Below are 27,649 nucleotides of genomic sequence, written 5' to 3'. Positions count from 1 at the left end.
TTCGTGTGAAGTTTCCTGTACTCACTGTCTCTATTTCACCATCTTTGAATCCTCTTTCCAGTCTGGTTTCCCATGGCTACTGTGCTGCACAACTCCTGGAAGTACTACTCATATTTATGCTACATAAATGACACCTGGACTTCTGCCTCCCTGTAGGCTTGTGGCTTCCCCACCCCACAAACCTTCAAACAGTTTTCTAGGTCCCCAGTGACCTCCTCATTACTTCCAGTAGACCTTCTCAGCCTTCAGCTCACATAACCTCTGGGCAGCAATCTACACTGCTGGCCACTCTCTGCTTCTTAAAGGTGCCCTTCTGCTTCCTTGATACCCTAGTTTTCTTCTCTTCCTTCTTAGTTAGTGTCTGCTGTAAGGTCCTTCTCCTCCACATGCCATTAAACAGTATAGCTCTGAAAGGCTGGTCCCAGGCCCTTTAATCTCATTGGCATCTACAACTACAATTACCATCTCTATGAAAATGACTCAAATTTTCATCTGCAACACTGTCCTCTATTCTGACCTCCAGACCCATGTACTCCTCTGTCTATCTGGCATTTTCTCTTTGCTGTATTAGAGGCACCTCAAACTCAGTAAGTCCAAAACTGGACTCATGATCCTTATGGCAAACCTAGGTCTTCTTAGAGTGATAATGTCATCCGCCTAATTTTACCAGTTTCTTCCTCTTCCCTGCACTGACAATTAGTCTCTAAGAACTGTTTGGAGAGATGGCTCTTAAATCTCTCTCAAATTTGCCCCATCCAGCATTGCCCTGGTATAAGCCATCATCACCTTTTGCCTAGTGTATGGCAAAGCCTCTCAGCTATTCTCTGTACCCATTCTGGCTCAAATAACAAACTGGATCCTGTTATCACCCCTTGCTAAAGCATGACAATGACTTCCAAATGCTCTTTTAAAAAGACTTAATGTAGCCTTTAAGAATGTATACATGCTCTGATCTCTGCCCTGGGATGCAGCCTCATCTCACTCAACAGTCCCCTTCCCTGCCCCGTTACGGTGCTCTTAGTGTTTTAAACCAGGCTCCTCCTGCTGTGGGGCCTGTGCATGTATTATTTACTCTGTCTAGAACGTTCACTTCCCTCCCCTATTTGCTTAGTCTAAACTCCCACTCATCTTTTGGATCTCAGCTGGAGCATCATTTCCATCCCTTTTACAAACTCAAATAATACCAGGTCCTTGCATCCGTAGCACTCACTAAATCAATCTTATAATTTTCAAATAAAATGTGTAAATGCGTCTGCCTCCTCATGTGCTGCTAGGCAGCAGGTCCACTGAGAGCAGAGATCATGTCTGTTTCTTGTCTCCAGTGCCTCACCACTGGGATATATAATAGACATGAAGACACAGTAGTTGAACATGCATTGAATACATAAACCAACTGCTTCAATAAAGGCATAAATTGCAAACTTCCACAAAATACACAAAGTAGGACCAGGAAATATCAGCTCAGAGCGATGAACTCTTCATAAACATCAGAGTGAGGTGAGAGGGAGACTCATATCCACTGTGGCAAATCACCAGAGGAGGCCTATAACCTCAAGCCCTGCAGGTTGAAGCAAATACCATACACCCTGCCCAAGGGTGAACACTATGACTGAACACACTCTGTAGGCTCAGTGGTGAATGAACAGGGGGGAAAAAAACAGTGGGACTGCTAAAACTCCCAACATAGGAAGTGGAAAACAGTACTGACAGGCAGTAGAACGCATGATAGAAAAAAGTCTAACTAGAGGGAAACAAGTAAATTTGGTAAGCATTTGCTTTTTACTCTCAATACCAAATAAGAAGAACTAAAGGAAGCTGTAACAACTATTTGAATAGGAAAAAAATAAGCTGCCCTACTATAGATACATGTAAAAAGAAAGACAGGCAAGAAATGGAACTATTTTAAAGAAACTAAAGATCCAAGAGCTGACTAATAAAACTAAGGAACGAACATTCACATGAAGTACAAGATCTAAATTTTAGAAATTACATTTCACTAAGAATATCCTGTGAGCAAATGGGAAAAAATAAGCATATTGCTTTGATTTTTGTATGTGCTTTTCTGCCCCACATTTTAACACTTCTGCAATTGGTATTCATGTTCAGATTGACTGGTTTATCTGATGTTATCTAGTGTTATATTTGCAACCCCCTGCCCTCATGTGTTAGTCAAGTGTTACAGTCTAAGTAATACTTTCATCTTTTTAAATTTTTAAAACAGTATTTATTTGTTTGTTTATTTATTTTTAGAGATGGGGAGGGAGGGAGAATAAGAGGGAGAGAAGCATCGATGTGAGAGAGAAACATCCACGGACAGCCTCTCACACAGGTCTCAACCGGGAACGGACCCTGCCCCACCCCCAAGAACCGGCCACCTTTCACTTTGCAGGACATCACCCAGCTGAGCCACACCAGTCAGGGCTAAGAAATATTTTTTGATAAGAAGACTAAATAGTGCAAAGATGTTTACTTTGCCCAAATAAATTTACATATACTATGTAGTTCTAATTAAAATCCCAAAGATTTTTTAATAACTTCAAAATAATGAAGCTCATCTTCACTGATGAGAAGCATCAAAAAGCTCTTGAAATATAAGTGCACTGAGTAAGACTTGCCTTCTTAGACATTAAGTTATATAATAGTGATATCCGACTTAAGAGAGCATGGTTCTAGAAACAGAATAAATGCAGAAATAAATTCAAAGTCCAACAGAATGTAGTGATTGTTAAGACTGGCATTTCAAAATAATCCTAGGAGAGCAAGATAACAATCTAGAACCAAATTAAATTTAATAACCACCTTACAACCTGTTTTTAGAAAATAATCCATGTATTAAAATATAGGGCCTTTTCAATTATCCTTCCCCTGGAAGAAACTATTTATTAAATAAAATGACATATTTGAATATTTAAAAATGTAAGACCTTCATATAGTTCAATTCAACATAAACATAAATAAAGGGCAACTTCAAGGATAGGCTGGAAAAAATATCTGCAACAATTAATATGCATAAAAAGTTCTTACATATCACTTAAATAAAAAATCTTCATGCTAAAATGGACAAAAGATGGCAGAATAATCATGACAATTAACAAATAAAATGCAAATAACTAATAATTCCTTGTAATTAACACATTATAAACATAAGAACATTTTTGTTTTCTCAAATCTTAATATAAGTAAGATGTAAACAATGTATTTGAAACAGTGAAGACACAGAGCTAGGGGGTGTGCACAGATGTGTACACAGCTCTGGGGCTTGAGCCCCTAGAGGGTTTAAGCAGAGGAGGGATGTGATCTCACTTGGGTTTCAGAAGGTATGCTGTGCTGAGAGCAAACTGGAGAAGGACAGAGTAGAAACAGCAACGCAATTGGAATGTTGTTATAATAATCCAGGCAAGAGACAACCTGGTGGTAAGGTGAAGGCTGTGAGAATGGACTGGAGAATCCAACCATCCTCCAGTCATTCTTCACAGCTGGTGTGTGTGTGTGTGTGTGTGTGTGTGTGTGCGCGTGTGCGCGCGCACGCAATTTCCCGATGTGCTGAACATGGAGTCTGAGAGAAAACCAGGGAGCATGAGTGACTTAAAGTCCCTGGCCTGAGCTACCATCATATTAGACTCACTGACAGCAAATAAGACGGCCAGTCAGAGTTGGATTGAAGAATAAGGTAAGAAAGTTCAATTTTAGACATGAAATTTTTGGTATCTTGCAGAAATCCAAGTGGAGCTGTTGAGTAGGCAGTAAGGATATGTGTTTCTGTACCTCCTTTTTTTTCCCCTCCTTCTGGTAATGAAGTTTCTGATAGGAAATATATAATTAGAATACATTTTCACTAATAGCTATTTGGTTATAAGCACAGAGAACACTTAAATCATAACGGTACCTTCAAATCACTTTGGAATGCTAAATAATGAAGAATAATTTTTAAAAGTCTCTAACCCCTAGCCAGGTAGCTCAGTGAGTTAGAGTGGCATCCAGATATGCCAAGGTGGTTGGTTTGATTCCCGGTAAAAGCACATACATGAATTAGCCAATGAATGCATAAATAAATAGAACAACAAATTAATGTTTCTCTCTTTAAAAATCAATCAATAAAAAAATTTAAAAGACTTCTAATAAAAAAGATAAAATACATAATTTCATTTAGTATCATGAAAAAATCTACTATGCTATCATAAATAACTTTTATACTGTCATTAACTTTAGCTTGATTTTATCTGCTTCCTTAGTATTACCCAATTGTAATTCACCTTGATTTATTATAATCTCAATACTAATTTAAAAAAAAACTAATAAATTTTCTAGAAAATCTGTACACACAATAAAATTATGTTTCTCCCTACCCTGTGAACATAATTTCATGTTTAAACAGCAGCTTTCATGAAGTTAGAATAGCAAGGGAACAAAGTAACACTGTGTATTTAGGGTCTTTTAACTCCCAAACTTACATTCTCATTTGCTGACATTTTCTTATTCATTTACTCAATAATCAGTTAGTGACAGCCCTATTTGCCAAGTACCAAGATACAGATAAAGAAAATTCTCCTCTGTAACCAAAGGAGAATTTGCTCCACGGGCTCACAGACTCCTGGAGCATTCAGACATGTAAAAACAAAATTAAAGGTCAATTTAATAAATGGTGTAACACAGAAATACAGAAGGACCTAAGCGATCAATACAGAATGCATCAAAATCCAGAAAAGGTTAAATTAAGCCATATGTAACACATGAGTTTTTTGGAAAACGAGCACAAAACCAGTATTGATTAAAGTGACCTTAGTACAAAAGTTTAAATATAATTAACATGGGAATACTTTTGTGTTACCACATACTAATTTCCAATGATCATGCTTAAGAATATCCCTTTTAGGTGTTTTCTGATAACTAAGAGTTATAGATGCATGTGACTGCAGTTCTTTCACCCAACTACTTACCTCTAGAGTGTTCACCCAACGCCTTGGAGTGGGCCTCTGTGAGATGAGCCCAATGAGGTCAGAGAACTGAGGTGCCCCCCCACCGCCTCCCCGTGCCCTGCAGCCTACATAAACCAACCAAAACGCAAGCCTGAGGTGCCTTAGGGTTAAGAAACCAAAACCTAATCAACCATGAACAGCCAATCAAATAAGTCTACAGCTTTGCAACTGCATCTCCTCTACAAAAGTCTTTCCCCTGGCTCCTTTCCGTGCCGCCTCATTTGGTGCTGCCCAACTTAAATCACTTATGGCTCAACTGACTCTTGAAAATGTTAAGATGCCCCAGTTTTTCTTTCAATACCTCTTTTACAGAGCGTTACAGTGTTAGAGTCACCTGCGGGCAGCTTGGGATACTTTGAAAATAAAGCATCAATGACATATCCAGAAATATTTCTTTGATCAATGAACTATTAAAATTCTTTACTATTACATTACCCTATACAGACATTTAGAAACAAAATGATGAATTCTATGTTCAATTACTACTTAGATTTTAACTTGATAAAAATGATAAAATTAAGGATGAAAATAAGCATTACAATAAAAACTAAATTTAAATTGATTTGATTTTCTCTTCCTGCAAAAAGAACAGAGGCATTAAATGGCTGTCGATTTCAAGTGATTTTTTAAAAAATTCATATAAATTTTTTAAAACTATGCTTAGAAAAATAGTAGATAATTTACATGATCATACTTAATATTTGTGTGGATATTTGTGGAAAAGAAGTGGGCTAAGGAGGGAAAAGATGTTTAAGAAATGTGAATAACTATTTAAATACGTAAGCCAACAAATGTACTATTATGGAATGTCACAAAATGTAAATTAACTGTAGGATCTGGTCTTTTAATTTGACAGCTGTTTGACAACTGCAAAATGGAAAACTGACCTCAGACAACTGCAAATAAAGGAAAGACGATTAAGTCAAAGAATTTCATATGGAATGATACAATATACATTGTAGTAACTCCTCACAGGGGAATAGATAAATGCAGGCTGGAATTTTTATTGTCTTTGAAGGTGCTGATATTCAATGGACTTAAATTTCACAAAGAGCTATGTGTTACTCTATTACAATTAATAGCACTTTCTGAAATATAATGCTTCAGTGGAGAAATAATTGTAAACACATTTGAAATCTCCAGGTGTTTCTTGAAGCAATTTTTACTTGACCTTCCTTGACTTTACCTTTTGGATGCTAAAACAGTACCATCTCTCCCATTTTAAATTTAAAAATAATGACCTCTTCTATAACAGAGCTCAAGAAGATACACATGTCCACAAACTAGCAGCTTAATCTGAAAGCTAAGATGAAATACCTATGGCTTGACTGTATCTAAACTACTGAGATATTTCATGCTTCATTTTTCTCTGCAGGATGAAAATGAGTAGAGAAAACTGCATTCCACTATTAGTTATAAAGAATTCTGTTTTCAGTGAAGGCATTTTCTTTTCTTCAGAAAGAAATTTTTAACATTTTGGTAAATGATGATACCTAAATTATATGTTTTATTTGTGTCCAAAGGTCAGCATGGAGGTAAGGGGTCCTCAAAGCAAATTCAATTCACTGACAATGTTTATTTGGTATGCACAGTGTTTCAAAAAAATGGAACCAACATTTAACATTTAAAACCCAGGAAATTTCAGCCCCAAAATCCAAATATCTAGCTTGTATTGAAAAATTGGAAGTTCTTGCAAGATGGGCATGCACTTATCTAGGCTACACATACCAGCTGCTCCCCTTGGCCAATGTACATACTCCCCAGTTCATTGAGACCACCATGCAGCCCTGAAGTAGCAAGTAAAACATATAAGGGAAGGACCCAAGAGCATTTGCCTCTGAAATGGAAAAAGTCACTGAGGGTCATGGAGATGAGTTCCATATAACCAGACACTAGCTTTTAGAAAAATTTATTTCTGAGGCTTGTCAACAATCACTTTCCAGCAAGGCTGGTTCCTACAAATGCAATTATAGTCCCAGTAACTAAGTAGCTTACAGGGTTCCACAGCTAGAACTTCCAGCAAGCCCCTGCCTGCCCTCCCCAAGCAGACCAAGGTAAGCAATGAGGTCCAAGCATCAATTGGCTGCAGCCTGGTCTTCTACCCCATGTCAATGTACCAGACCATCTTCCACATGGTAAGTTCCCCGAATGACTCACCACTTAGCACCATTGTAATTTTACATTAATCTGAGTAGTTTTTTGATTAATGATTGTTTCTCCCACCAAACAATAAGCAACATTCATTTTTCTTTTTTTTAAAGGTTTTATTTATTTATTTTTAGATGGAGGGAAAAGGAGGGAAAAAAACGTCAGTGTGTGGCTGCATCTCACATGCCCCCTACTGGGGACCTGGCCTGCAACCCAGGCATGTGCCCTAGACTGGGAATTGAACCAGCAATCCTTTGGTTTGTAGGCCAGTGCTTGATCCACTGAGCCACACCAGCCAGGGCTCATATTTTCCTTACACATTCATTCATATGCTGAGTTCTTACTACATGTCAATTTTCTAGGCACTGGGGGAAGACTAATAGATAAAACCAAGTCTCTGCTCTCATGGAGTTGACATTCATGAAACAGACAACAAACAAAAAAACAAAATATCAGAGGACAGGCAGAGAAGTGCAAAAAAAGGGTTGCTGTGCCCTACCTCTTCCAGGAGGTGATGTTTGAGCCCAGCTCTGAATGGAGCCGAGTGGACATATAGGAGAGGGCACAGGCACTGCTGAGACTCCCAGGTAGGGGCAGGGAAAGGAAGCCTTGTGGCTGAGTGGGAGGGAGTCGGGGGGCTAGAGGGAGAAGCGCAGTTCCTGAGACCAGATCACCTGGAGGTAAGGAGCTGGCATGTGTTCTCTGATCCGTCTGCCATCGACCAGCATTGCCATACCAGCTCTTGGTATGTGGTTTTGTTACTGCTATCTCCTGCCAAAATCTCCCGCAATCCAAATAGGGCCCTGCCCATCTCTACCCTGGATGTGCCAAAAGTGCTGCATAACCATAACTCCCACCCCCAAAATACTCAAACTGAATTATTTTTTCACCAAAATTCGTTCCTTCTTTTGTGTTGTCTGCTTTCATTTTCATAATTGTACTACTCCCTACCTAGTATTTTCTTCTTAACATACTTATTTGTTCATCTCTTACTATTCTACTTAAACTCCACAGAGAAGCAACCTGCCTCTATGCTCAGCACCCGGTACAGTGCCTGGAACATAACAGGTGCTTAGAGAATATTTGTTGAGTGCATGACGCTTTAGCTGACATCTAGGCAGCCACTTTGGTCTAAAATGAGGACAGGGGAAGGAGGGGGGCTGGAGAAGACACAGACAGTGCAGAGACAGCAGGATCAACCTAGGATTCTTTCTGTAGTGTTAGAGTAACAGAACACCATCAATTGCAGTATGATCGTATTAACAACTACCAGTAGTGGCCGGACACCTACAGGGAAGGTCTCAATGCTTCAGCAAGGCACGCAGGCCCCCAATGACCTGCCCTGCTAACTTCTTCAACCAAACCTCTCACTGTACCCTCCCCACCTCATCAAGTTTGCTGCACTGTGATGTCCACAGGCCCCCATGGTCTCCCATGTGTGACAGCTCCCGTCTCTGTGTCTCTGCTCACAGAGTTCTCTCTGCCTGGAGAGTTCCCCTGTCACAGGTCTAGCTGGTAGACCCCCACCTACCATCTGATACTCCAGTCACTTCTCTGGGATACTTTTCTGACCTCCACAGTTAGAAATAACCATTCCTTGCATCTTGTACTGACAGCACCTAAGGCACTGCCTATATTCCACACCAATACCAACATAGTTTATTGTTTTATTGTACTTATCCATACATGTGTATTTCTCTACCATCCTGTGAGCCACTGAAGAGCAGGGACCACACTTTATACTACCAGCAAAAGTAATCAATAAATGTGTAAGGATGCTTTCTGAAAGAAGATTTCAAGAAATGGCCACAACATAGTGTTAGCACCTTCTACTACTTATTAATGTCTTGCTTTCTGGTCCTAGAGAACACATAATTCCCTTTCAATGGGCAGGCGAACATCAAGAGGATTTCCATAGCCTCTTCCACCTCAATAATTTTATCCTGAGTCAAGCAGAATAAACAAAAGTCTGTGCAAATGAGAACTAGTTCAGTCACATTTTCCTGTTTTTCAAAGGCGTTAAAGCAAAGTCTTAAAGCCTGAATGTTCACTGAGCACCTAGGAAAAGGGTCATTTTTGATACTCTAAATTCAGACCTATTTGGAATAACTGAATATCTGTTGAAAAATGCATAAGCTATTTTTCTTTTTGTGAGAAAACATGTTAGATTTTGAATTATTGGACTATCCACAGGTCTATGGTTAAGGTTAACCACATGCTCATTTAAACAAGCTATTTTGCCATTCAGTCAGTCATTCACTCAAGCATAAGTGAAAATCATGGAGGGAATCCAGGGTCAGAAAACAGTCTCCTTTACCAATATCCTAATTTACAAATCCCTGAATATTTTTGTATGTACTAGGAGTCTGCTCTTAAGATATTTTTATATTCTTAAAGTCAGATGTTATATTTAATCCCTATTATTTTATATTAGGAAATAACATCAGTAACTTTAGGGGAGGATTGTTTGTTTTTTGTTTCATAGATTACTTTATTGTTGTTCAATTATAGTTGTCTGCATTTTCTCCTCCCCACCCCCCACATCCAATCTCTTACCCCTTGGTTCTATCTATGTGTCCTTTATAGTAGTTCCTGAAAACCCTTCTCCCCACAGGCCCTCCCAGTCCCCCAGCTATAACAATAGATTGTTCTTAATTTCAATGTTTCTGGTTATATTTTGTTTGCTTTTTTCTTTTGTTGACTATGTTCCAGTTAAAGGTGAGATCATATGGTATTCGTCCCTCACTGCCTGGCTTATTTAGCTTAGCATAATGCTCTCCAGTTCCATCCACGCTGTCGCAAAGGGTATAAGCTCCTTCTTTCTCTCTGTAGCATAGGATTTCATCGTGTAAATGTACCATAGTTTCTTGATCCACTCATTTGCTGATGGGCACTTAGGTTGCTTTCAGCACTTGAACACACACTTCTCCAAGGAGGACATACAGAGGACATAGAGACATATGAAAAGATGCTCAGCATTACTAGCCATCAGAGAGATGCAAATTAAAACTACAATGAGATATCACCTCACACTGGTCAGAATGGCTATCATAAACAAATCAACAAACAAGTGCTGGAGAGGATGCAGAAAAAAGGGAACCCTAGTGCACTGTTGGTGGGAATGCAGACTGATGCAGCTACTGTGGAAATCAGTATGGAATTTCCTCAGAAAACTAAAAGTGGAACTGCCTTTTGACCCAGCAATTCCATGGCTGGGAGTATACCCTAAGAGCCCTGAAACACTAATCCAAAAAAACCTATGCACCCCAATGTTCATAGCAGGGGAGGAATTTTTATCCACATAGTTACAGGTAGCTGTTTAAGGAAATACACAGCTCTGTTTAATCCTTCTTGTTCAGATCACCTAAATGGCAGCAGTATAAGCAATGGCATTTTCTAGATCAACCATACTTTTGCTAAAAGCAATACCAGTATAATCATAATTTTACTAACACAGATCAATCAAAACATTGAAATATTATACCAGCCTTTTACTTCAGTGGTAGTTTTTCTTTTCTCATGAGCTAACAGGTAAGTTTTTTCTGGCACTAAAGAAACCACCGCTGGGATAAAAGCTGTAAGTGCATATTAGTGTTTTAAGGTTGCCCAGTGTATTTTAAGGTATAAGGATCCTCTAGATTACAGGTACACATAAATCTTACTAACTACCAAATTCTCTCTTGTGTCTCCGAGTATCTCCACACTCCATCACCCCAGGCCTTTGGAAGCCTTTGTTCCCCTGTGATCGCTGCTTCCGGGAGAAATCTGGCATGGGATCTGAAGGAAATGCCAGAGTGAAATTTTCCTTAAGATTAATCACTCAGGTAAGTAATTTCCCTTTGTGCCAAATAATACTTTCTAAAACTTCTTAGAAGATCGATAAGATAGGACTAGGTGGTCATGAAAATGTGAATTTTAGAGTCTGCCTAATCACTTACACATAATTTTTAAAGGTCTAATATCTTGCCTACAGAAGTTTGGAGCTCCATTGCTAGGTAGAAAAAGCAATGGACAAAGAATTTTCAGAAGCTGCTCTGCGTTAAAGAAGTGTGGGTATAACAAATCTGCCCCGCTGTCTAAACATCCTCACCCAACACCCCAGCTGTTCCTATCAAGTGTCTGGCAACTCAGTATGGAAATCATTGTCATCAAATAAACCTAATTTTAATGCAAGAAACATCAAGGCACCACAATTTTTCATGTATTAAACTTTAAAAGCAGTTTGTCACTAAGCCAAGGGAGATAAGGAGACATACAGTCTCCCAGGGATCAGCCATAGAACCAGTTTTTACCTCAAGTGGCATCAGCCATCAGTCAACCAAGAGTCCTCCTCACCCGGAAACAGTGAGGGTAGTGTGTGGTTTAGAGCAGAGAACAGACCGGCTAATGGGATTCAGAAGAACAAACTACCAGGAAAGGCAAATATAACTGAAGATTAAGAAATAAAAAGATAATATGGCAAAGAAACTCAGCTTGACTTCTGCTAGGATGGACAGATAGGGAAACACACAGGAAGAAAGCAAATCTCTAAGTCACCCAAATGAGGTTTTATTACCACATGCTACCCAGAGACACAAACCAAGAATCACAACTCCAAAAGTCCATATTGGTATCATTTCCATTACAGCTCAACTAAATATCTGCTTTTTAAATTCACCAGTTTTTATATTTCAGATTTTTGGGGTATTTCATCAATATTTCTCAGATTTATTGGAATGACAGAATTCCACAAACTGATAGTCTGCTGAACCTAAGTCATCATCACATATTCAAATATGGAGAAGTCACATATAGTTATATACACATCTGAAATAAACACGTGGCCCCGGCTGTGTGGCTCAGTTGGTTGGAGCATCGTCCCATAGACCAATGGTTACGGATTCGATTCCTGGTCAGGGCACACACATAGGTTGTGTGTTTGACCCCGCTTCTTCTCTCCCTTTCTGTCTCTCTAAAAGCAATTTAAAAAAAGTCCTTGGGTGAGGATTTAAATAAATAAATAAATAAATAAGAAAGAAACAGATGCACACGTTAAAATTTACAACTGTAACTCAAGTCTCTTAGTACATTAAGGAAAATAAACACATTTTCCCTTCCCATCTTCTACATGAAGACTCTAACTGGAGCTAACTGGAAGAAAAAAGATGCTGAAAGCGTGGGGGACCTGTGCCAAACAGACCAAACATTCATGTTAGTAACAGTAACAACAGCTACCATTAATTGAGCACTTAGCTGGTAGAGGGCATTGAGTGCTTCAAATCCTCCCAATCTTATCAGAGAAACTGATGTTATGGTACTTTTCACCTTGAGTACCTGGCAGCAAGAATGTCAGTAGTTAACCTGATAGAAGAAGGACTCATTCCAAGGTGATGACTGGACTAGAACATTTCAGCTGAGAGGAAAAAAAGCAGTAAACGGGGAGCCAATTGCCCCCAAGTTCTGCTCCCAATTTGACCATTTTCAGATTTGTGATGAGAGACATCCCTAAACTCCACTGTATTCTTCTGCAACACTGGAATATTGCCCCCTCACAGAGTTATTGTAAAAAGCAGATAAAATAATGACCACTTACTGTGGCATATAAAATACAAAATATTATTTACAAATATATGTTCAAATTATCATCCTCTCACATTTGCTTGCAAAACTTCATCTAGAGTTATTCTGGTTATAAATACCAATGCCAAGCTCACTCTGCTTAGATGGAGCATTCTGGAGTGTGGAAGCAAATGTAATTTAGAAAGTATTTGGGATTATAAAGAATCAAGAATAGACTCTGAATTTAACATGCACTTTCTGACATTTTCCAGTAGTGCTCATGATGTTCCTATCATAAACAACACATTTAGTCAGAGGTTCTTTCCTACATGCTATTCAAAACTCTATGAAAACCTGATCTCATGTAGTTGCTAATCTGAATCACTGAATATGCTGCAAGTTACAGACATCAGAGGCCACTCAATGAATGCAAGTTGCTCACCACTGAAAACACCAAAGTCACACAAATCAGAACACTCAGAAGAAAAATGTATTTCTCATTTTGACTTTTCATACTCAAATGATGTTCAATAAATCACATCACTGGTGTTTGCTAACATCAGTCTTATTCTCCTAGAATATAACACCAAGTTTAATAACCATTTTTGCTCAACATGGAAGATGAACAATTCCTATTGCTCAAGGGGGACTGTATAATCAAAACAACAGGAACATCAGAGAAAAGGAAAATGGGAAAAGAAGCATTAGATATGAATCTCTTATTCACCAGAAAACAGAATAATCTTTACCTGTTTCTCCTTTACTTTTAAAAGCTGTGAATTTTCTTTTGCCCTACCCACCAATACTTTGGAGCTTTATCCAAAACTTTTCCTTTTTACCTTATTTCAGCCATGAAAAGCCTCTCATGTATTGTCAGTATCAAACAAAACACATGTCTCTTCTTGACCCTATTTTATTTCCTTTCATAAAAATTCTTCATTCACAGATACACTAAATCCTAAAGATAACATACTCTTACCAGCTTTATTTCCCTAATTATAACCTACCTCCTAGATCTGAAATTCTACTTATGTTTTGTGCCTTTCTGATAATTTTCTCCACAAAAAAGTCTCAGAGAACATCAAGGGTCCTTCTTAGAGCTAAGTCTAGGTTATAAATTCATTCATCATTTATTTGATCTTTCAAAAGAGGCATTTTTTGAAATCCCATGAACCTAGACTTAAACAAATGAGCTAATTTATATAAAATGCTTAGAATGTTACTTGGCATATAGGAAGTGCAAAAATAAGTGTTAGCTGTGATTACTGTTATTATTAAAACTTCTTGCTACAATGCATAGGACAGTCCCCCATAACAAGGTTATCCAGCCCAAACTGTCAAGAATGGAGAGGCTGAGAATCCCTGTATTAAAAAATAAAGAATTTGGCTGGTTAAACACATGAAACACCTGCACTTCAAAAAACCCTTAAAAACTGCAGAATATATTCAAGCCTTAATGACAGAATTAATAATCCAACCTATATACATTAAGACTTGTGGAGCAAAAGTGAGCCCTTAATAGTAAAATGGACAAAACTCACTGGTAAACACAAACGGCCAATAAGCACCAAAAAAAATCCCCCCAAACAAGAAATAACTCCACTTCCTCAGTAATGAAAACAACCTGACGTGGAAGGACACGTCTACGCCTCTCTGCACACCTGGCATGGGTTCTCTACCGTGCAGCGCTGGCGACGGCCACTTCCACGCGCTGCCAAATGCACGTCTCAGCTGATTTGAAACAAACAAAAGACCTTCTGGGAAGAAATTTATCTGGACTTGAAATACATAACTTTTTAATTTTAACTTTTTATTTTTAAAGCTACATATATTTTAAGACAACCACATGATTTTAGAAATCTATTGAAAGAAATAGTTAAGGACATGTTAAACAATTTAGCTATAGGAATTTCAGCTCAGCATTGTTTATTTTGATTAAAAGACTAGAAATCTCTAAAATGTCCAATAAGGAGAAACTGATTAAACAAATCATGGTGTCTCTATATATTACTCTTAAAATCATGTCATACCAAGTATTGACATGAAGAGTGTTTTTGATATACTATTTACAAAGACATACAAATTATTATAGTATATAAATCATTTCTATGAGAAAATAATAGATATTTGAAGATGTGTGTTCTAAAAGTCAACGATAATATAAATCAATTTTTAATTGGGATTGTATTCATTTTTTTATTAGTTAACTATATTGGGATGTCACTGGCTAATGAGAGATTACACAGTGTCTGGGTGCTAACAAGTGGGTCACATGAGCACTACGAAGGCAGGAATTTTGCTGGTTCTCTGCTGTAACTCTAACATACACAACAGAAAGGGAAAAGAAAATAAAAACTGTTGTTATTTTTGCTTATCTATATTTTCTCACTGTTCTGAAATGAAAAATTACTTGCATAATACATTTTTTTAAATGTTGCTTTGAAAAAGAATAATTTAACAACAAAACCAATGTTTTACAATTACCAGAAGTAAAAATGCCCCCTACTACACAGGGCCATAAGGTTTAAATAATAATCTCTGTAAATACTTTTGCAAACTCTAAAGCACTGTATGAATGTCAGAAATTAGTCATTTTGTTAAGATCATACATTTTAGAGTTAAACCAGCTGGTAGCCTTCCTCTCACCAGTTCCACCTCCACGAGTTTGTCCTTCACACACAATTAGAGGTGGGAGCAGTGTTACTCTAGAAGCAAAAGTTGCAATTACAGAGAGCTTGTTGAGAATTGCCACATTCATAAAATGGAACAGTATGTCACATTTAAAATTTATTCTGTAGAAATGTATTTATTGACATGTACTCTTAACCTCTATTAAAAAATTCATATGTATGTAAGTGAAATACTGCTCAGAACAGCTTGTTATAACATCTAATATGTCAAATACTCAAAAATAATTATGATGATTATTCTTATTTCAATTTAATTCATTCTACTTGAATTTATTCAGCTTTTCATTTTCAGTCACTTGTTACTCAAGATTTGATTAGTTCAGCCTTTTAGAACATTCTATCTTTCAGTTGTTAAGTTAAAAACATTTTATGAATTGCTTTCATCCTTTGAAGGCATACCTGCTTTAAAGCCACACTATAATTTTGAATTAAACGTGTATATTTTATAAAACATGTAATTCCTTTCTACATTTTAATGTTACTGGTTTCATATATACATATATATATATATCTTTATGTATTAGTCACTACTTCATAAATCAAAAACTGGATATTATTTTCTCTCCTTAAAACAAATGTAAGAATAGTTTTCCAAAGCTTTACTTTTTCTACTTTCACAGAGAGATCATAGAAGGAGGGTACAAAAAAAGAATCAATCAGAACTAAGTTAATAACAGCTAAAAGAAAGTATTTAAAACATATGAACTGGATTGAATCCTTCTATAAACATAGACAGTAGTTAATATTTTTCTTCTATGGAACTCTATGGGAAGCTGAAGAACTTTTATACATACCAACCACATACAGTACATGTATTCTTTAAGTTGAACACCAGCTCCCTAAAAAAAGTGGTAAGTTCTTCCATCTCACCAAGACTGTTTATCTATTATTCAAAACTCAGTTAAACCCTCATTGCCTCGTATTATTTCAATTAAAGGCACTAATGAAAATGGCCTCACAATCCTTTAATTTTATGAGTCTCCCTATTGACACTAGAACTAAAATATTTCCAGCCAAAAATATTTCCAACCAAAAATATTTCCAAAATATTTGGTTATTTATAAAATATTGTAATTTGTAAAATTGATCGGTAACACAGTAACAATGAATTGTATGATGATGGGAATCATTAAGATATTTAAAGTATTGTGAAGCTTCCAAAGGAAATTAGGGCCCAAGAAAAGTAGAAGGAAGCAATATGATGAATATAAGAAGATGAAGCAATTATTTATGTGCCCAACAAGCACCAATTAAGGTTAACAACACGCCCAACACTGACAAGGCTGTGGGCGGCGGTAAGCGACTTGTGGAGGAGGGATGTGCCAGTGTTCTAGAGGAAGAACAGGGGAGGTGTGTGTGTGAGATGCCTCACAGGGCTGCAAAACCTACCTAAGCAAGAAATAAAACAGAAAAGACTGGCTTTGCAATTTGTCAGTACCAGAAAGAACCCCATCATGTAGCCTGTGGCTTTCCTTGGGAATAGTTTTAAATTTGACAGACCTCAACTCACTCCCTATAGCAAATAAACTTCCTGCAGACTATGAAGTAAAGTGGCCATCTAAACTCACAGTCTTTTTAAAGTTTCTAAAACCTTGGTCCAATAGTCAGTTTCTGTAAATTTATGTCTAAATGTAAATCATTCCATTTCTTTCCTCTGGTTATTTTTTCTGCTACAACTGACAGGTATTTTTTCTTTTTTTTCCATCCCACGATAAATTCTTGAACCACCATTTTTAGGGCAGTGCGTGGGGGATGTCACAGCTTCAAATCAAGATGGTTCTGCATTACTTTTATAAAATCTTGGCATTTCTGTCGAACCAAATGACGCTTATTAGTTTGTTGTTGTTATTGCTTTGTTTTTCTTCAACCCCCACACTTTTATTTTAAACCTTTTATTTAAATCTATATAATCAAATAGGAGTCAGCAGTTAGTATATCGAAGGTAAATCAGCTCTTCAATTTAAAAAAAGAGCCTGAAAACTAGAATAAGTTCCTGACTGAACCTTATGACTTAGATTTATAACTAAAGATAAAATTTTTTTAATTTTTTTGAAAAATTGACCTAAAATAGCCTTATAAATCTGTTTTGCTTATACTGTTTTTCATTCAAATTTTCATTAAAAACATGTTCATTGTGAAACCATACTTATTCTCTTAGCCAAGAAATATGGGAGTGTAGCAAAAGCAAGGAGCAACTTGGAAGAGATGGCACTGTGGATTACAGGAGTGGACAATACTGTTGGTAAAGTGATAGGGCTATTTGAACCCCTCATAAGATTGTTTTATCTTTAGAAATAGTAACAAAAAATAAACCTTACTTGAAATAGATTCATACTTCTCCAAGTAGCTGATAATACATTACAAAAACACAGTGATTTTAGGCATTATCAAACTAGAATTCCCATATTTTGTGGACTACCAACTTATATATCCACTCAGCCAAGCTGTTTTCCTGCTGGTAACTTGAATTCCTGTTTTAAACCTGTGCCAATTCCTCTTGGGTGTTCTGGTGATGAAAGCAACTTTTCCTTACGTTTTAGCCAAGACATTTTCACTAAAGTATCTTATGAAAAAGCCACAGCATTGGAGCACACCACAATGACCAAGCAGGGAAAAACTATTTTAGAGAATTATTTTGAGGTTTAAAACAATGGGAGAGGGGGTGAGAGACAATGCATTAAAAAGAATATGCTAATTAAAAATAATATGCTAAATTGACAAGATGCTAAAAATAATTAGCTAATTAATAATATGCTAATTTTCATACATTTGGATGCCATATACCAAGTGTACTAATACTGATTTACTTATTTTTTAAAAATTGGATATGCATTCTCTTTTGTGTGTAATAGTGATTTAAAATGCAAATGAACCAAACCAAAGAAAGAGTGCTCAGGGGAATGTACCTGAATAGCACAAGGCATCCTGGTCACTTGAAGCAGGTATGCTACTGCTCTCTCACCTGATATAACTGAAAACCATTCACCTCCAAAGAAAAGACAAATTGGTTATGTAACACACAGACCTCTATAGGATATACAGTGTTAGAAGTTCAGAGTACCTCCTCATGTATATATGATTTTGGAAGGTTTTTTAAAAATGTGATAGTACCACCAGCTAGTAAAAAACAACAATATTAAAATCTAACTGAAAGGTGACAAGCCGACCTGATTGATGGAGTTGGCAGCACAGGACGCCAGGCCTGTTCCGACAAAGGTAAGCAGGAAACAGGACCAGTCAAATGGCCCCGGAGCCAGTGCAAATCCAGCGGAAGTGGTGCCCACGACTAGAGCTGCAACAGAGAAACAGAGTGGAGTCTCGTTACCATGCAGGGTCCAGGCTGTCAATGCCAAAACCAAGTCGCCTTCCACATAAACCAATGGATTACCTTAATAACACAAACCAAGGCTAATCTTTCATTAAAAAAATAAATAACATTTTTTTGATTATGTGTTCATCGCAGAAAAATGCTCATTTTCCTTTAATTCCATTATATGCTAGAGAAAAAATAATGTTGGTGTTTTAGACTGAATGACTCATTCATTCAACAAACATTTATGGAATACCTCCTCATTCACAATCAGTACTATGCTGGGCATTAGGCATTTTACAGGATAAAAAAATGAGAAAGGTCTAATTCCTGCCCTCAGAATTTATCTGACAGGGAGATGACAGACATACACTTGTAACTATATAACACAAGACAGCAAATAATAAGGGTCTTAATTCTGTGGGTTTTAATTCTACCTGAGTAGAGGGCTTGCCCACCACAGATGATGGTCTGAGAGGCCAGAAGATAATTAGAGGATGAGTACAGGGAAATGACAATCCTATGGCCAGCAATAGAATCAAAAGGAAGAGGCAAGGCGCAGAGGCAAAGCTATGCAATTCCAGCACCCGCTGTGACTGCTCCTTTTCTTTAGGCCCTGGTCCTTCTCTCCTGGTGCCAGGGAGCATCTTACGAGCTGTAACTACTGACCACCACCCTCTGCCCTCTGTGGAGGATCAGCTGTGTAGGGGAAGGGTGGTGGTGCTCTGATGTAGTCTGTAGCTGCCCACTGGGTGCATAGGCTCTGAGATTTCCCAAGTGGTGCAGGGCAAGGTCAGACCCCATGTGTTTTGCCCTGGGCCACCCTAATTGAGGTATAAAGCAATCTCAGATGGCTGTTACTTGTGCTGAGCTTGGAGATTCCCAGATGAAGCCAACTGTGAATCTAGACTGGCTGCTGCTAGTGCTGGGCCTGTGGCTCACTGAGGCCAGATGATGCTTGTTTGAGAGGATTTAGGAAGTTGTGAAGCATAAGTTCAGACTAGCCACTCCTATGGAAAAGCAGCTTGGGTGGGCCCATAAGTCGTGTGGGGTAGAGTCTCTGTGGATCTCCATGGTGGGTCACACAGTGTTAGCCAGTTTGATGGAGTCTCAGATATGGCATCAGCTTGCCGGCTTTGTTGGGGGAGGGCTCAGCAGAGGGACAATGACCTTTAACCGAGCTGACGCCAGCTATTTCAGTTCCTCCCTACATGCCACTGGTGCCTTTCAAGGCTGGAACTCACAGGAAGTGAGTCTAAGTAGGTGAGTCCGCATATGGGTTCTTTAATAGGAGCTGCTTGGGGCTTCAGGAGTTTCTTCCACCAACTCAATCCCCACTGGTTTTTGCAGACAGAAATTGTGGGGATTTATCTTCCTAGCACTGGAACCCTGGGCTGAGGGACCTGGTGTGGGGTTGACACTCCTCACTCCCGAGATATCCTTTCTGGATTTTTATCCACCACACGTGGATATGGGACTAGCCCATTCCACATCTGTGCTGCTCCTAGCAGTCTGGATGGAAGTGGTTTCTTTAATTCTGTAGTTGTCAGTCTTCCATTCACCTCGATTTCTAATGGTTCTGAGAGATGGCTGTTCTATATTTTAGTTGTAATGTTGATGTGGTTGTGCAAAGAGGCGAGCCATGTCTGTCTAGGCTACTAGCTTGACCAGAAGTTTCTTTTTTGGGTGTACTCTATTTTTTTTAAGGATGCCAAGCTCCTTCTCATTCTTCAGATCTCATCTTAAATATCACTTTGTAGAGAGAACTTCCCTGATCATCATATCTGTAGGAGGCCCTCGCCAGTTACTCCCTCACTCACATCACCCTTTATTATCTTCACAGCATTTGCCACCTGTGGCTCCTCGTGGGAATACAAATCTCCTGAAGGCAGGAGCCCTGACTGTTTCACTGCTATATTTTAAGGTTACCACTATGCTAGGTATAGAGTAGCACTTACTGGAGGTAGAGGAGGAATGGTGACAGCTGTCAGATTGCAGAATACCAAGTTGAGCAGTTTGCATTTCATTTGATTGGCAGCAGGGAGTCACTGACAGTCTAATGCAGGAACATAACCTGTAAGTGCGTTTGGCCTGGTGGCAATGGGCACCAGGATTCAATTTGAGAGGCTAGACCATTAATCCACTGTGCATTAACACAGCAAAAGTGAGAACTGGAGAGATACAAAGGGTAGTTTGATGGATTAATTGTTGAGACTTCTTCACTATGAAAGGTAGGAAAATAAAACAAAAAACAACAAAAAAAGACTACCAAGTGAAGGGCTGCACTGGGCAACCTGAGGAAAAATGTTGACGTGAATAGAAATAAGGAATCAGGGAACAAGGTGTCTAGTTTGCCAGTTTTAGGGAAACGTGCTGCTTTTGAAGAACCATGGGACATCCAGGTGGAAATTTACAGAACATTGAACGAGCTCAGGGGAGAGACTGGAAACAGAAGGGAGACACACAGCTCTGGAGTCATGTGCCTACAGACCATGGCTGAGCCCGAGGGAACGAATAAGATCAATGATGGACAACAAATTGAGTGAAAAGCAGTGTATATAAAACACCCAAATTTTATACAGACACAGACAAATGGCAGACACTGACAAAGACTATTTGGAGGCAAGAATCAGGAGGATGAGGTGTCATGGATGTCAAGTAAACATGGGAGGGGCCACGGGGAAGCAAGGCTGGAAGGCACCTCCACTGACATCCATGAGTACATGCCAGAGAAACAGATTACTCCTTCTCGTGGCCACAGACCGGCAGGCATGCCCTTCTGTCTCATCCTACCAGCAATGTACAGAAACTTTATTTATAGTTCCGCAAGCCCTGACCATAACACCTTGGTTAGGCACAGGCTTCTTGATATTTCTATTTCTTTGACTGGGGTAAATGATAATTTGCAAAGGTGACCTAAAGACATATGTGGATTTTCAACCTAAACCAGAATTTTCTACAGAGTGTGTATTTAGCAAAGGAGTCCTTCCTTTAGCCTGGCAGCCCCCACATGTGGTGTGCATCAGAATCTCCCAGGGGGAGATCTGCCTCCAGAAAAGAGGATGGGGTAAGGTGTAAGCAGACCAAACAAGGTTCAGGAATGAGAATACCGATTTGGAAAAAGACAACAAGCAGAAGACTAGCAGCTAAATGCAAACAGGAGGCTTATTGGAAGTCACAGAGACACACCAAGGAGAAAAGTGGCCTGGCTTAGGCCAGGAAGCACGCACTGTCCCCTCTCCCTTCCTGTGCCGGCCCTGCCCACTTTGGTACACAAGTCAGAACATGGCGATTTCACCTACGTACAGAACAGCAGCAAACCCCCATGGACCCAGGGCAGCAATCCAAGACTAAACACTATTTCAAAGGAAACATTCTGAGGAAAATTTTAGCTCTCTAATTCTCTAACGACTTATGCCCAGAAGAAAATGCCACAGTGATTCCACGCTTTGAAAACAGTAGTTGCAGGTGCATGTAAAAGGATATTTCACCCAAGTGAGACAGGGAAAGAACAGCCTCTTGTATGACAGCCATACACATGCACAGTTAGTGACCATCAAGAAAAGCACCATTTTTTTGGAGCAAACAAAACTCCTTTCAGGATGCTCAAATAGCACCGTTCTTGGAGTAGCTTTTTCATGTTTTACAGCTACCACACCATACACTGCAAAGCCTCACGGACAGGTGGGTGTTCCACAGTGAGCATCATCTCGTTCTGCACTACTCACCAGCTCCCCAGGTGGGCTAGACGACTCCTCACACGCGGCCTGAGTGTCGCAACAAGCAACACCCAGGCTGCTTCTCAACTGCACTAGAGGAATGCTGCCACCCAGGAAGAAAGGCTGAGGTGTCAAAGGAAGAATCTGAGGGAAAAGAAACTGAGTGGTATTCCCTCTCAAAGGGAGCTAGGTAAATTGCTTTTATTACAGAATAACTCATGACTATTTTAAAGTTTTGAACCTTAAATCAAAAGTAGACGGCTTATAACCATCTTTGGTGGCTATAAGAGCATAGAAAATCCTTTCTCACTATGTAATTAGCAAAAGCTAGAGTCACCAAAATAAAAAACTACCTTAGGTATCTCTAAATATCCATATCAGTATTTTGTATTTTGCCTTATAAACAAGTAAGAAAAAATCAATCATCACCCCAGTGGACAAGAAAACACCATCATCATTAAACTATCAAAATAAAAATGTAAAAAGAAATTTAAAATCAAAGAGTATGTAGTTACATGAAAGCAAAAGTGTTAATTCAGAGGAGAAGTATCTTGTTTTTCTTTTTATTCACCTTAGGGCTTCAATGAATTGTGAACCATACAGAAAGCACATTAAATTTTTAACTATTGGGGTCCACTGACAAGTTGAGAGATAGAAAGTGGTTTGCAAAAAACTGAGAAAGGGAACAGGTAAGACATGACAATGACTAAATTTACAAAACAGAAATAGTACCTAATATAAAAACGTACAAATTGCAAATGGCAATGTATATTAAAAAATGATAGGGGTCATTATTATAGCAGAGAAAATCTAAATTTTGAGCACATTTCCCCCAAAATCAAAAGCTAACAAAGGATGTATTTACACTTACTTCATCAAAAACAACTGCCTTAAAGAAAGAGCAAGGCCTCTAGAGGTCTGATAGGCGGTGCAAGCAGACCGGCCTCAAGCACTGCTCCCACAGGGCACTGCTCCCACAGGGCACTGCTCCCACAGGGCACTGCTCCCATGCAGCACTGCCACAGCTGTAATTCAGCTTCTCATTGATTTCCTGGGGTTCATTACAAGGAATCATTTTACACCACCGGGATCTCATTAAAAGGAAGGTAATATGTTCTTTCATTAATAACACTTGAAATTATATTTTATTTGGTAATCTCATATTCTGTCCCTTCACAAATAAACACAAAATCGATGCTGCCATCGATGCTGCCAACGAAGCATGACCCACCCAAGCCGAGGCCCAGAGGCACTGTCTGCAGGCCCAAGGGTGACTCTGGAGGCCTGGGAAGCTAATCTCCCGTCAGACACAGCCTGCGCCATCGCCACCCCGCTGCTGGGGGGGTGTCCAGCCGGTCCACACGCACCCCACACAGGTTCACTAACAGCCTGTGACGGTGCTTAGAGATAAAGGTCATCCTGACCACGGGGCCCACGTTTTCACCGCTCCAGCCTCACCAATCGATCTCTCCTGAACCACAAGCCCTGGCCTACGTACGGCAGGTCAGGGCCACCACCTTCCACATCCCACCACTAACCGCATTCAAAAAATACCGTCTCTTATCTGCCTGCTTTCTCCAGGAAGTTCTTATGTTTGCTCTCTACACTTTAAAAAAAATTATTTTGAAATAGTCACAATTAGGCAAGTCCAACTGGTCTGGAAGTAGGCAAGCATCCCCAATGTGAACTGCCCCCGAGGGCCTCGTGGCAGAACTATGGAGGCCTCCAGGAGCAGGGCAGTCCACAGCTGACCACTGGAAGGGAAACAGGACCTCTGTCCAGAGGCGTAGAAATGGACTATGCCAACCACCAGCGAGCCTGGAAGGGTACCTCGAGCCCCAAGGAGAACCACAGCCCTAAGCAAACACACTGATTTCAGGCTGGTAAGACTCAGCAGAGAATCCAGCCAGGCCCTGCCTGGACTTCTGAAATAGCAACATTGTGTTGTTTTAAACTGCTAAGTGTGTGGTAACATGTTTTGCAGTGAGAGAGAACTAACACATGCCGTAACAAGGATGGCATTTAAGAAAAGCCAGCCTACCAACAGCACAGAGGACTGACCCACGTGGAGGAACACCGACTCAGGGAACCACAGAAGGCCGCGGCCCTGCACTGGGCAGGCCGCAGTGAGTGCCTGGGAGGACGGCAACAGTGCCAACAGGGGTGTAGGTACACATTTTGTAGCTGGTGGCATTGTTTAAGTAAATATATGCAACTACAGCAAAGGAGCTAAACATAATTCACTCAAAAATAATAAAATCTTAAAAGGGCGTCTAGGGTTAACTAGTCTAATCTCTGTCCTAAGTTAATATTGTAGATGGATGGTATCTCCGAATCCAGGAATTTATTTCTCCCTGGGCAAACTCTTCTGTATAGAAGAATTCCAGCTGTAGGCAAGTTCTCTCTTAAACCAGGTCAAATCAACCTTCTGGAAATACCCACCTACCGATATAACTTCTGTTACCAATGTAACTTCTGTTGTTTTGGGCAACAGTCAATTAATTTTTGCTCAGCACAGCCCTTCAATCATGCAAACAGAACAGGCCCACAGCCTGTGCTTCTCCAAGCTCAGTGTCCCTGGTGACCCACCATCCTCAACTTCCACACTCTTGCCACGCTGAGGGACACCTTTTAGAAACACACTGGTTTTTCACTATTAACAAAAGCACTTAGCACAGTGCCTCGTAAATGGTAAGGGCTTACTAAATGGCATTCTTGGTAATTATCAAAATATGGTTCCTAGAATTTGGGTGACATATTTCTCTGGCTACTAAGCTTAGATCTAAAAGTGGTGTGTAAGGGAGGTTCAAGAAACAACAAAACATTTCACAAAAGTGCCACCCCCTCTGACTTATAATCTAAGCTACCTGTCACTCTAGGGATGTGACTGGAAAGTAGTTCTTAATAAGTGTGGAGTGAAGATGACAATAAAAAAATAAAGATATAAAAACATACATTTGTGAAGCAGTTTACAATGCCACAGTGGTTTTACATTTATTTAAATCTCAGAAACACTGCACTCAAAATGGTGTGGAAACCTCAGGGGTGTGAGAAGAAATATGGAACCTTTCACTTGCATTTGACTTTTTAATTCTTTCTTTAAAAGCACTCAGTTGGCATATCTTAAAATAAATATAATACATAGGTGTAGGAGTAAACAAATTTTATTTATAAATAACTATACACTTTCTTAGGTATGACATTTATATACAATAGTATAAATATTATAAATATATATGTGCACTTAAAACTTTTTACTGGTAAAGTACATGACTAACAAACCTTGGAGAACCCTGCTCTAAAACAAACAGCAGGGCAAGCAAAGTAGGTATTAACATTTGATTTTACATATGGACATCCACGTGCACATCAGTGGTAATGAACTCAGTCCAGGATCTCATCAGGAGCCACACAGTTTACGCACAATGTCAGGGTCTCTGCTTTACAGATATTCTTTTAACAAGAATTCCAAAGACTCATTTTCAGAAGAAAATGCAACTAAATGAAAGGAAGACACACACACACACACACACACACACATACACACACCCATGTTGCTGATTACAAAATCAAAAACCAAGCCACTGAAGCTTTAACGACACTGTATGTCTGCACCGAGCCCATGAAAATGTTTCTTACACCACAGGACTTAGTGGGAATTGTGAGTCACAGAGAAGAGAGCAGCACATGAGGTGGAAAGGAGCCTCGCTGCCCAGGCTAATGCTTCAGCACTGGTGGGTTTTGTCACCCATCCTAAACTGAGGCTGCGTGGGGCCTGGAGTGCAAGTTCGCCAGCCTCCCCAGTTCTTACAACACAGTACACTTTCCCAAGCAGCAACGAACCACTTGAAAGGTTTTTGCATCTTGTCCAATATGTAGGAGGTTTTTTGGAAGAAGCAGCTTTATCAAGAATACATTTTTTTCTTTCTGTGTCGTTGAGTGACAGCTGCCACTGGCACAGTCCCAGGGCAAGGATGCACTCACGGGTTTTCTTTCAGCACCAGCTACCAAATCCTGGCCCCACTGCCCAGGGGAGGACCTGTGAAAGTGCTAAGGGATATATATTTTTAAAAAATGCTCCATACTTTGAGAACTATTGATCTCTGAGCAAAAGCATAATGGAGGCAATTTCTTTCCTTTCTGATATCATCAATTAACAATAACTATAAGGATTATATTTAAAAACTGTTCATCTACATCCTGCTTCTATCTCTGTCTTTTAATGCCTCACTATTTTTAAAGCCTGGCCCCAAATGAATTGAGTAAAAAAACAAAATTCCAATAAATCAATTGGGGTAGTTATCAACTCTGATAAAAGATTTGGCAGAAATATTAATATCACTGGCTAAATGATTTTGATTCTCTATAGGTTTTAACTTACCCTTGTGATATATTGTATCTTATTATCCTTGATAGTAGATATAACGCAATATTGTATTTTATATTCTACAAACCTGAGAGGTATTCTAAGGTTCTTTTGTGCACAAAGCTGATAGAGAATAAGCAGTTAATAAATCTGTACATGCTTTTGTTTACAAATGTGTCCAACCAAGGGATTGGCTTTTTTAGTTGCTCTCAAAGTTTAAAATTATATAATTTAATTAAGAGGCAGTAATTAAGTCTCTTCTGATTTTAAAATGAGCATGTATTTTTTACTTCATAGCTGTATGTGTGATTTCCTCCTCTCTCTTCATTTCTATTAACACCTTAAGCTTTAAATAGTTCAGTTTCTAGTTTGAGTGTTTTAGGCTCCCTGGCTTGGCAGTGCTCTGTGAACCTCCTGAAACCGGCATCTTACCAACACGTATATCAAAGAAGGTGGTAATTCTGATGTCTACTGTTAAGTTCAGATGAAAAGTCAATTGATGAGAGATGTGGTATTTTTTTCCTCAGCCACATTAAAGAATATCAATCAGAGGCAACTGATTACAAACCATAGCCACTTCTGGTTAAAAGATAAGACTTTATAGAGATTTTTTAAATAACACAGCTGCAAAACTAAGAACTTAAGGTGTCTTCCTGTTTTCCTCTTTCTTCTTTTCATATAGTTAATGACCAAAGCTGTTCTGAAAAATTCTAGGACCAAATTTACTGAGTGACCCTGTTACCAAAACGAAACATTTAAGTATGATCACTAAGAAAAGTAACCAAGAAACATTTGGTTTGCATTTATAGTCAGCACTCAGAAAAGGAAAATAAAACATCTATCATATCTGTTTAAATAAATACATAAAATCAGTTTATAGAAAAGTTAATTATGCAACACTG

The 27,649-nt window shown here is 39.0% G+C and overlaps 1 protein-coding gene and 1 non-coding gene across 3 annotated transcripts in view; both read right to left on the bottom strand.

The window, feature by feature from the left end:
- The window catches only part of LOC123809365 (protoheme IX farnesyltransferase, mitochondrial), a 153,714-nt gene that overhangs the window by 102,096 nt on the left and 23,969 nt on the right, over positions 1-27,649 (bottom strand). For both annotated transcript variants that reach the window (XM_045824501.1, XM_045824500.1), the window contains exon 4: positions 18,520-18,644. In XM_045824501.1, coding sequence (XP_045680457.1) covers positions 18,520-18,644 — 125 coding nt within the window. The remainder of the gene's footprint in view (positions 1-18,519; positions 18,645-27,649) is intronic.
- LOC123809535 lies at positions 26,307-26,435 on the bottom strand. The gene has a single exon (XR_006784014.1). It is a non-coding gene; the product is annotated as a small nucleolar RNA SNORA30/SNORA37 family (small nucleolar RNA).

The sequence above is a fragment of the Phyllostomus hastatus genome, unplaced genomic scaffold (genome assembly GCF_019186645.2).
Source record: "Phyllostomus hastatus isolate PE091 unplaced genomic scaffold, TTU_PhHast_1.1 phas_scaffold_55, whole genome shotgun sequence".
NCBI lineage: Eukaryota > Metazoa > Chordata > Mammalia > Chiroptera > Phyllostomidae > Phyllostomus > Phyllostomus hastatus.
Note: the sequence above shows the minus strand (reverse complement) of the source record. Positions and strands in the feature narration are given on the sequence as shown.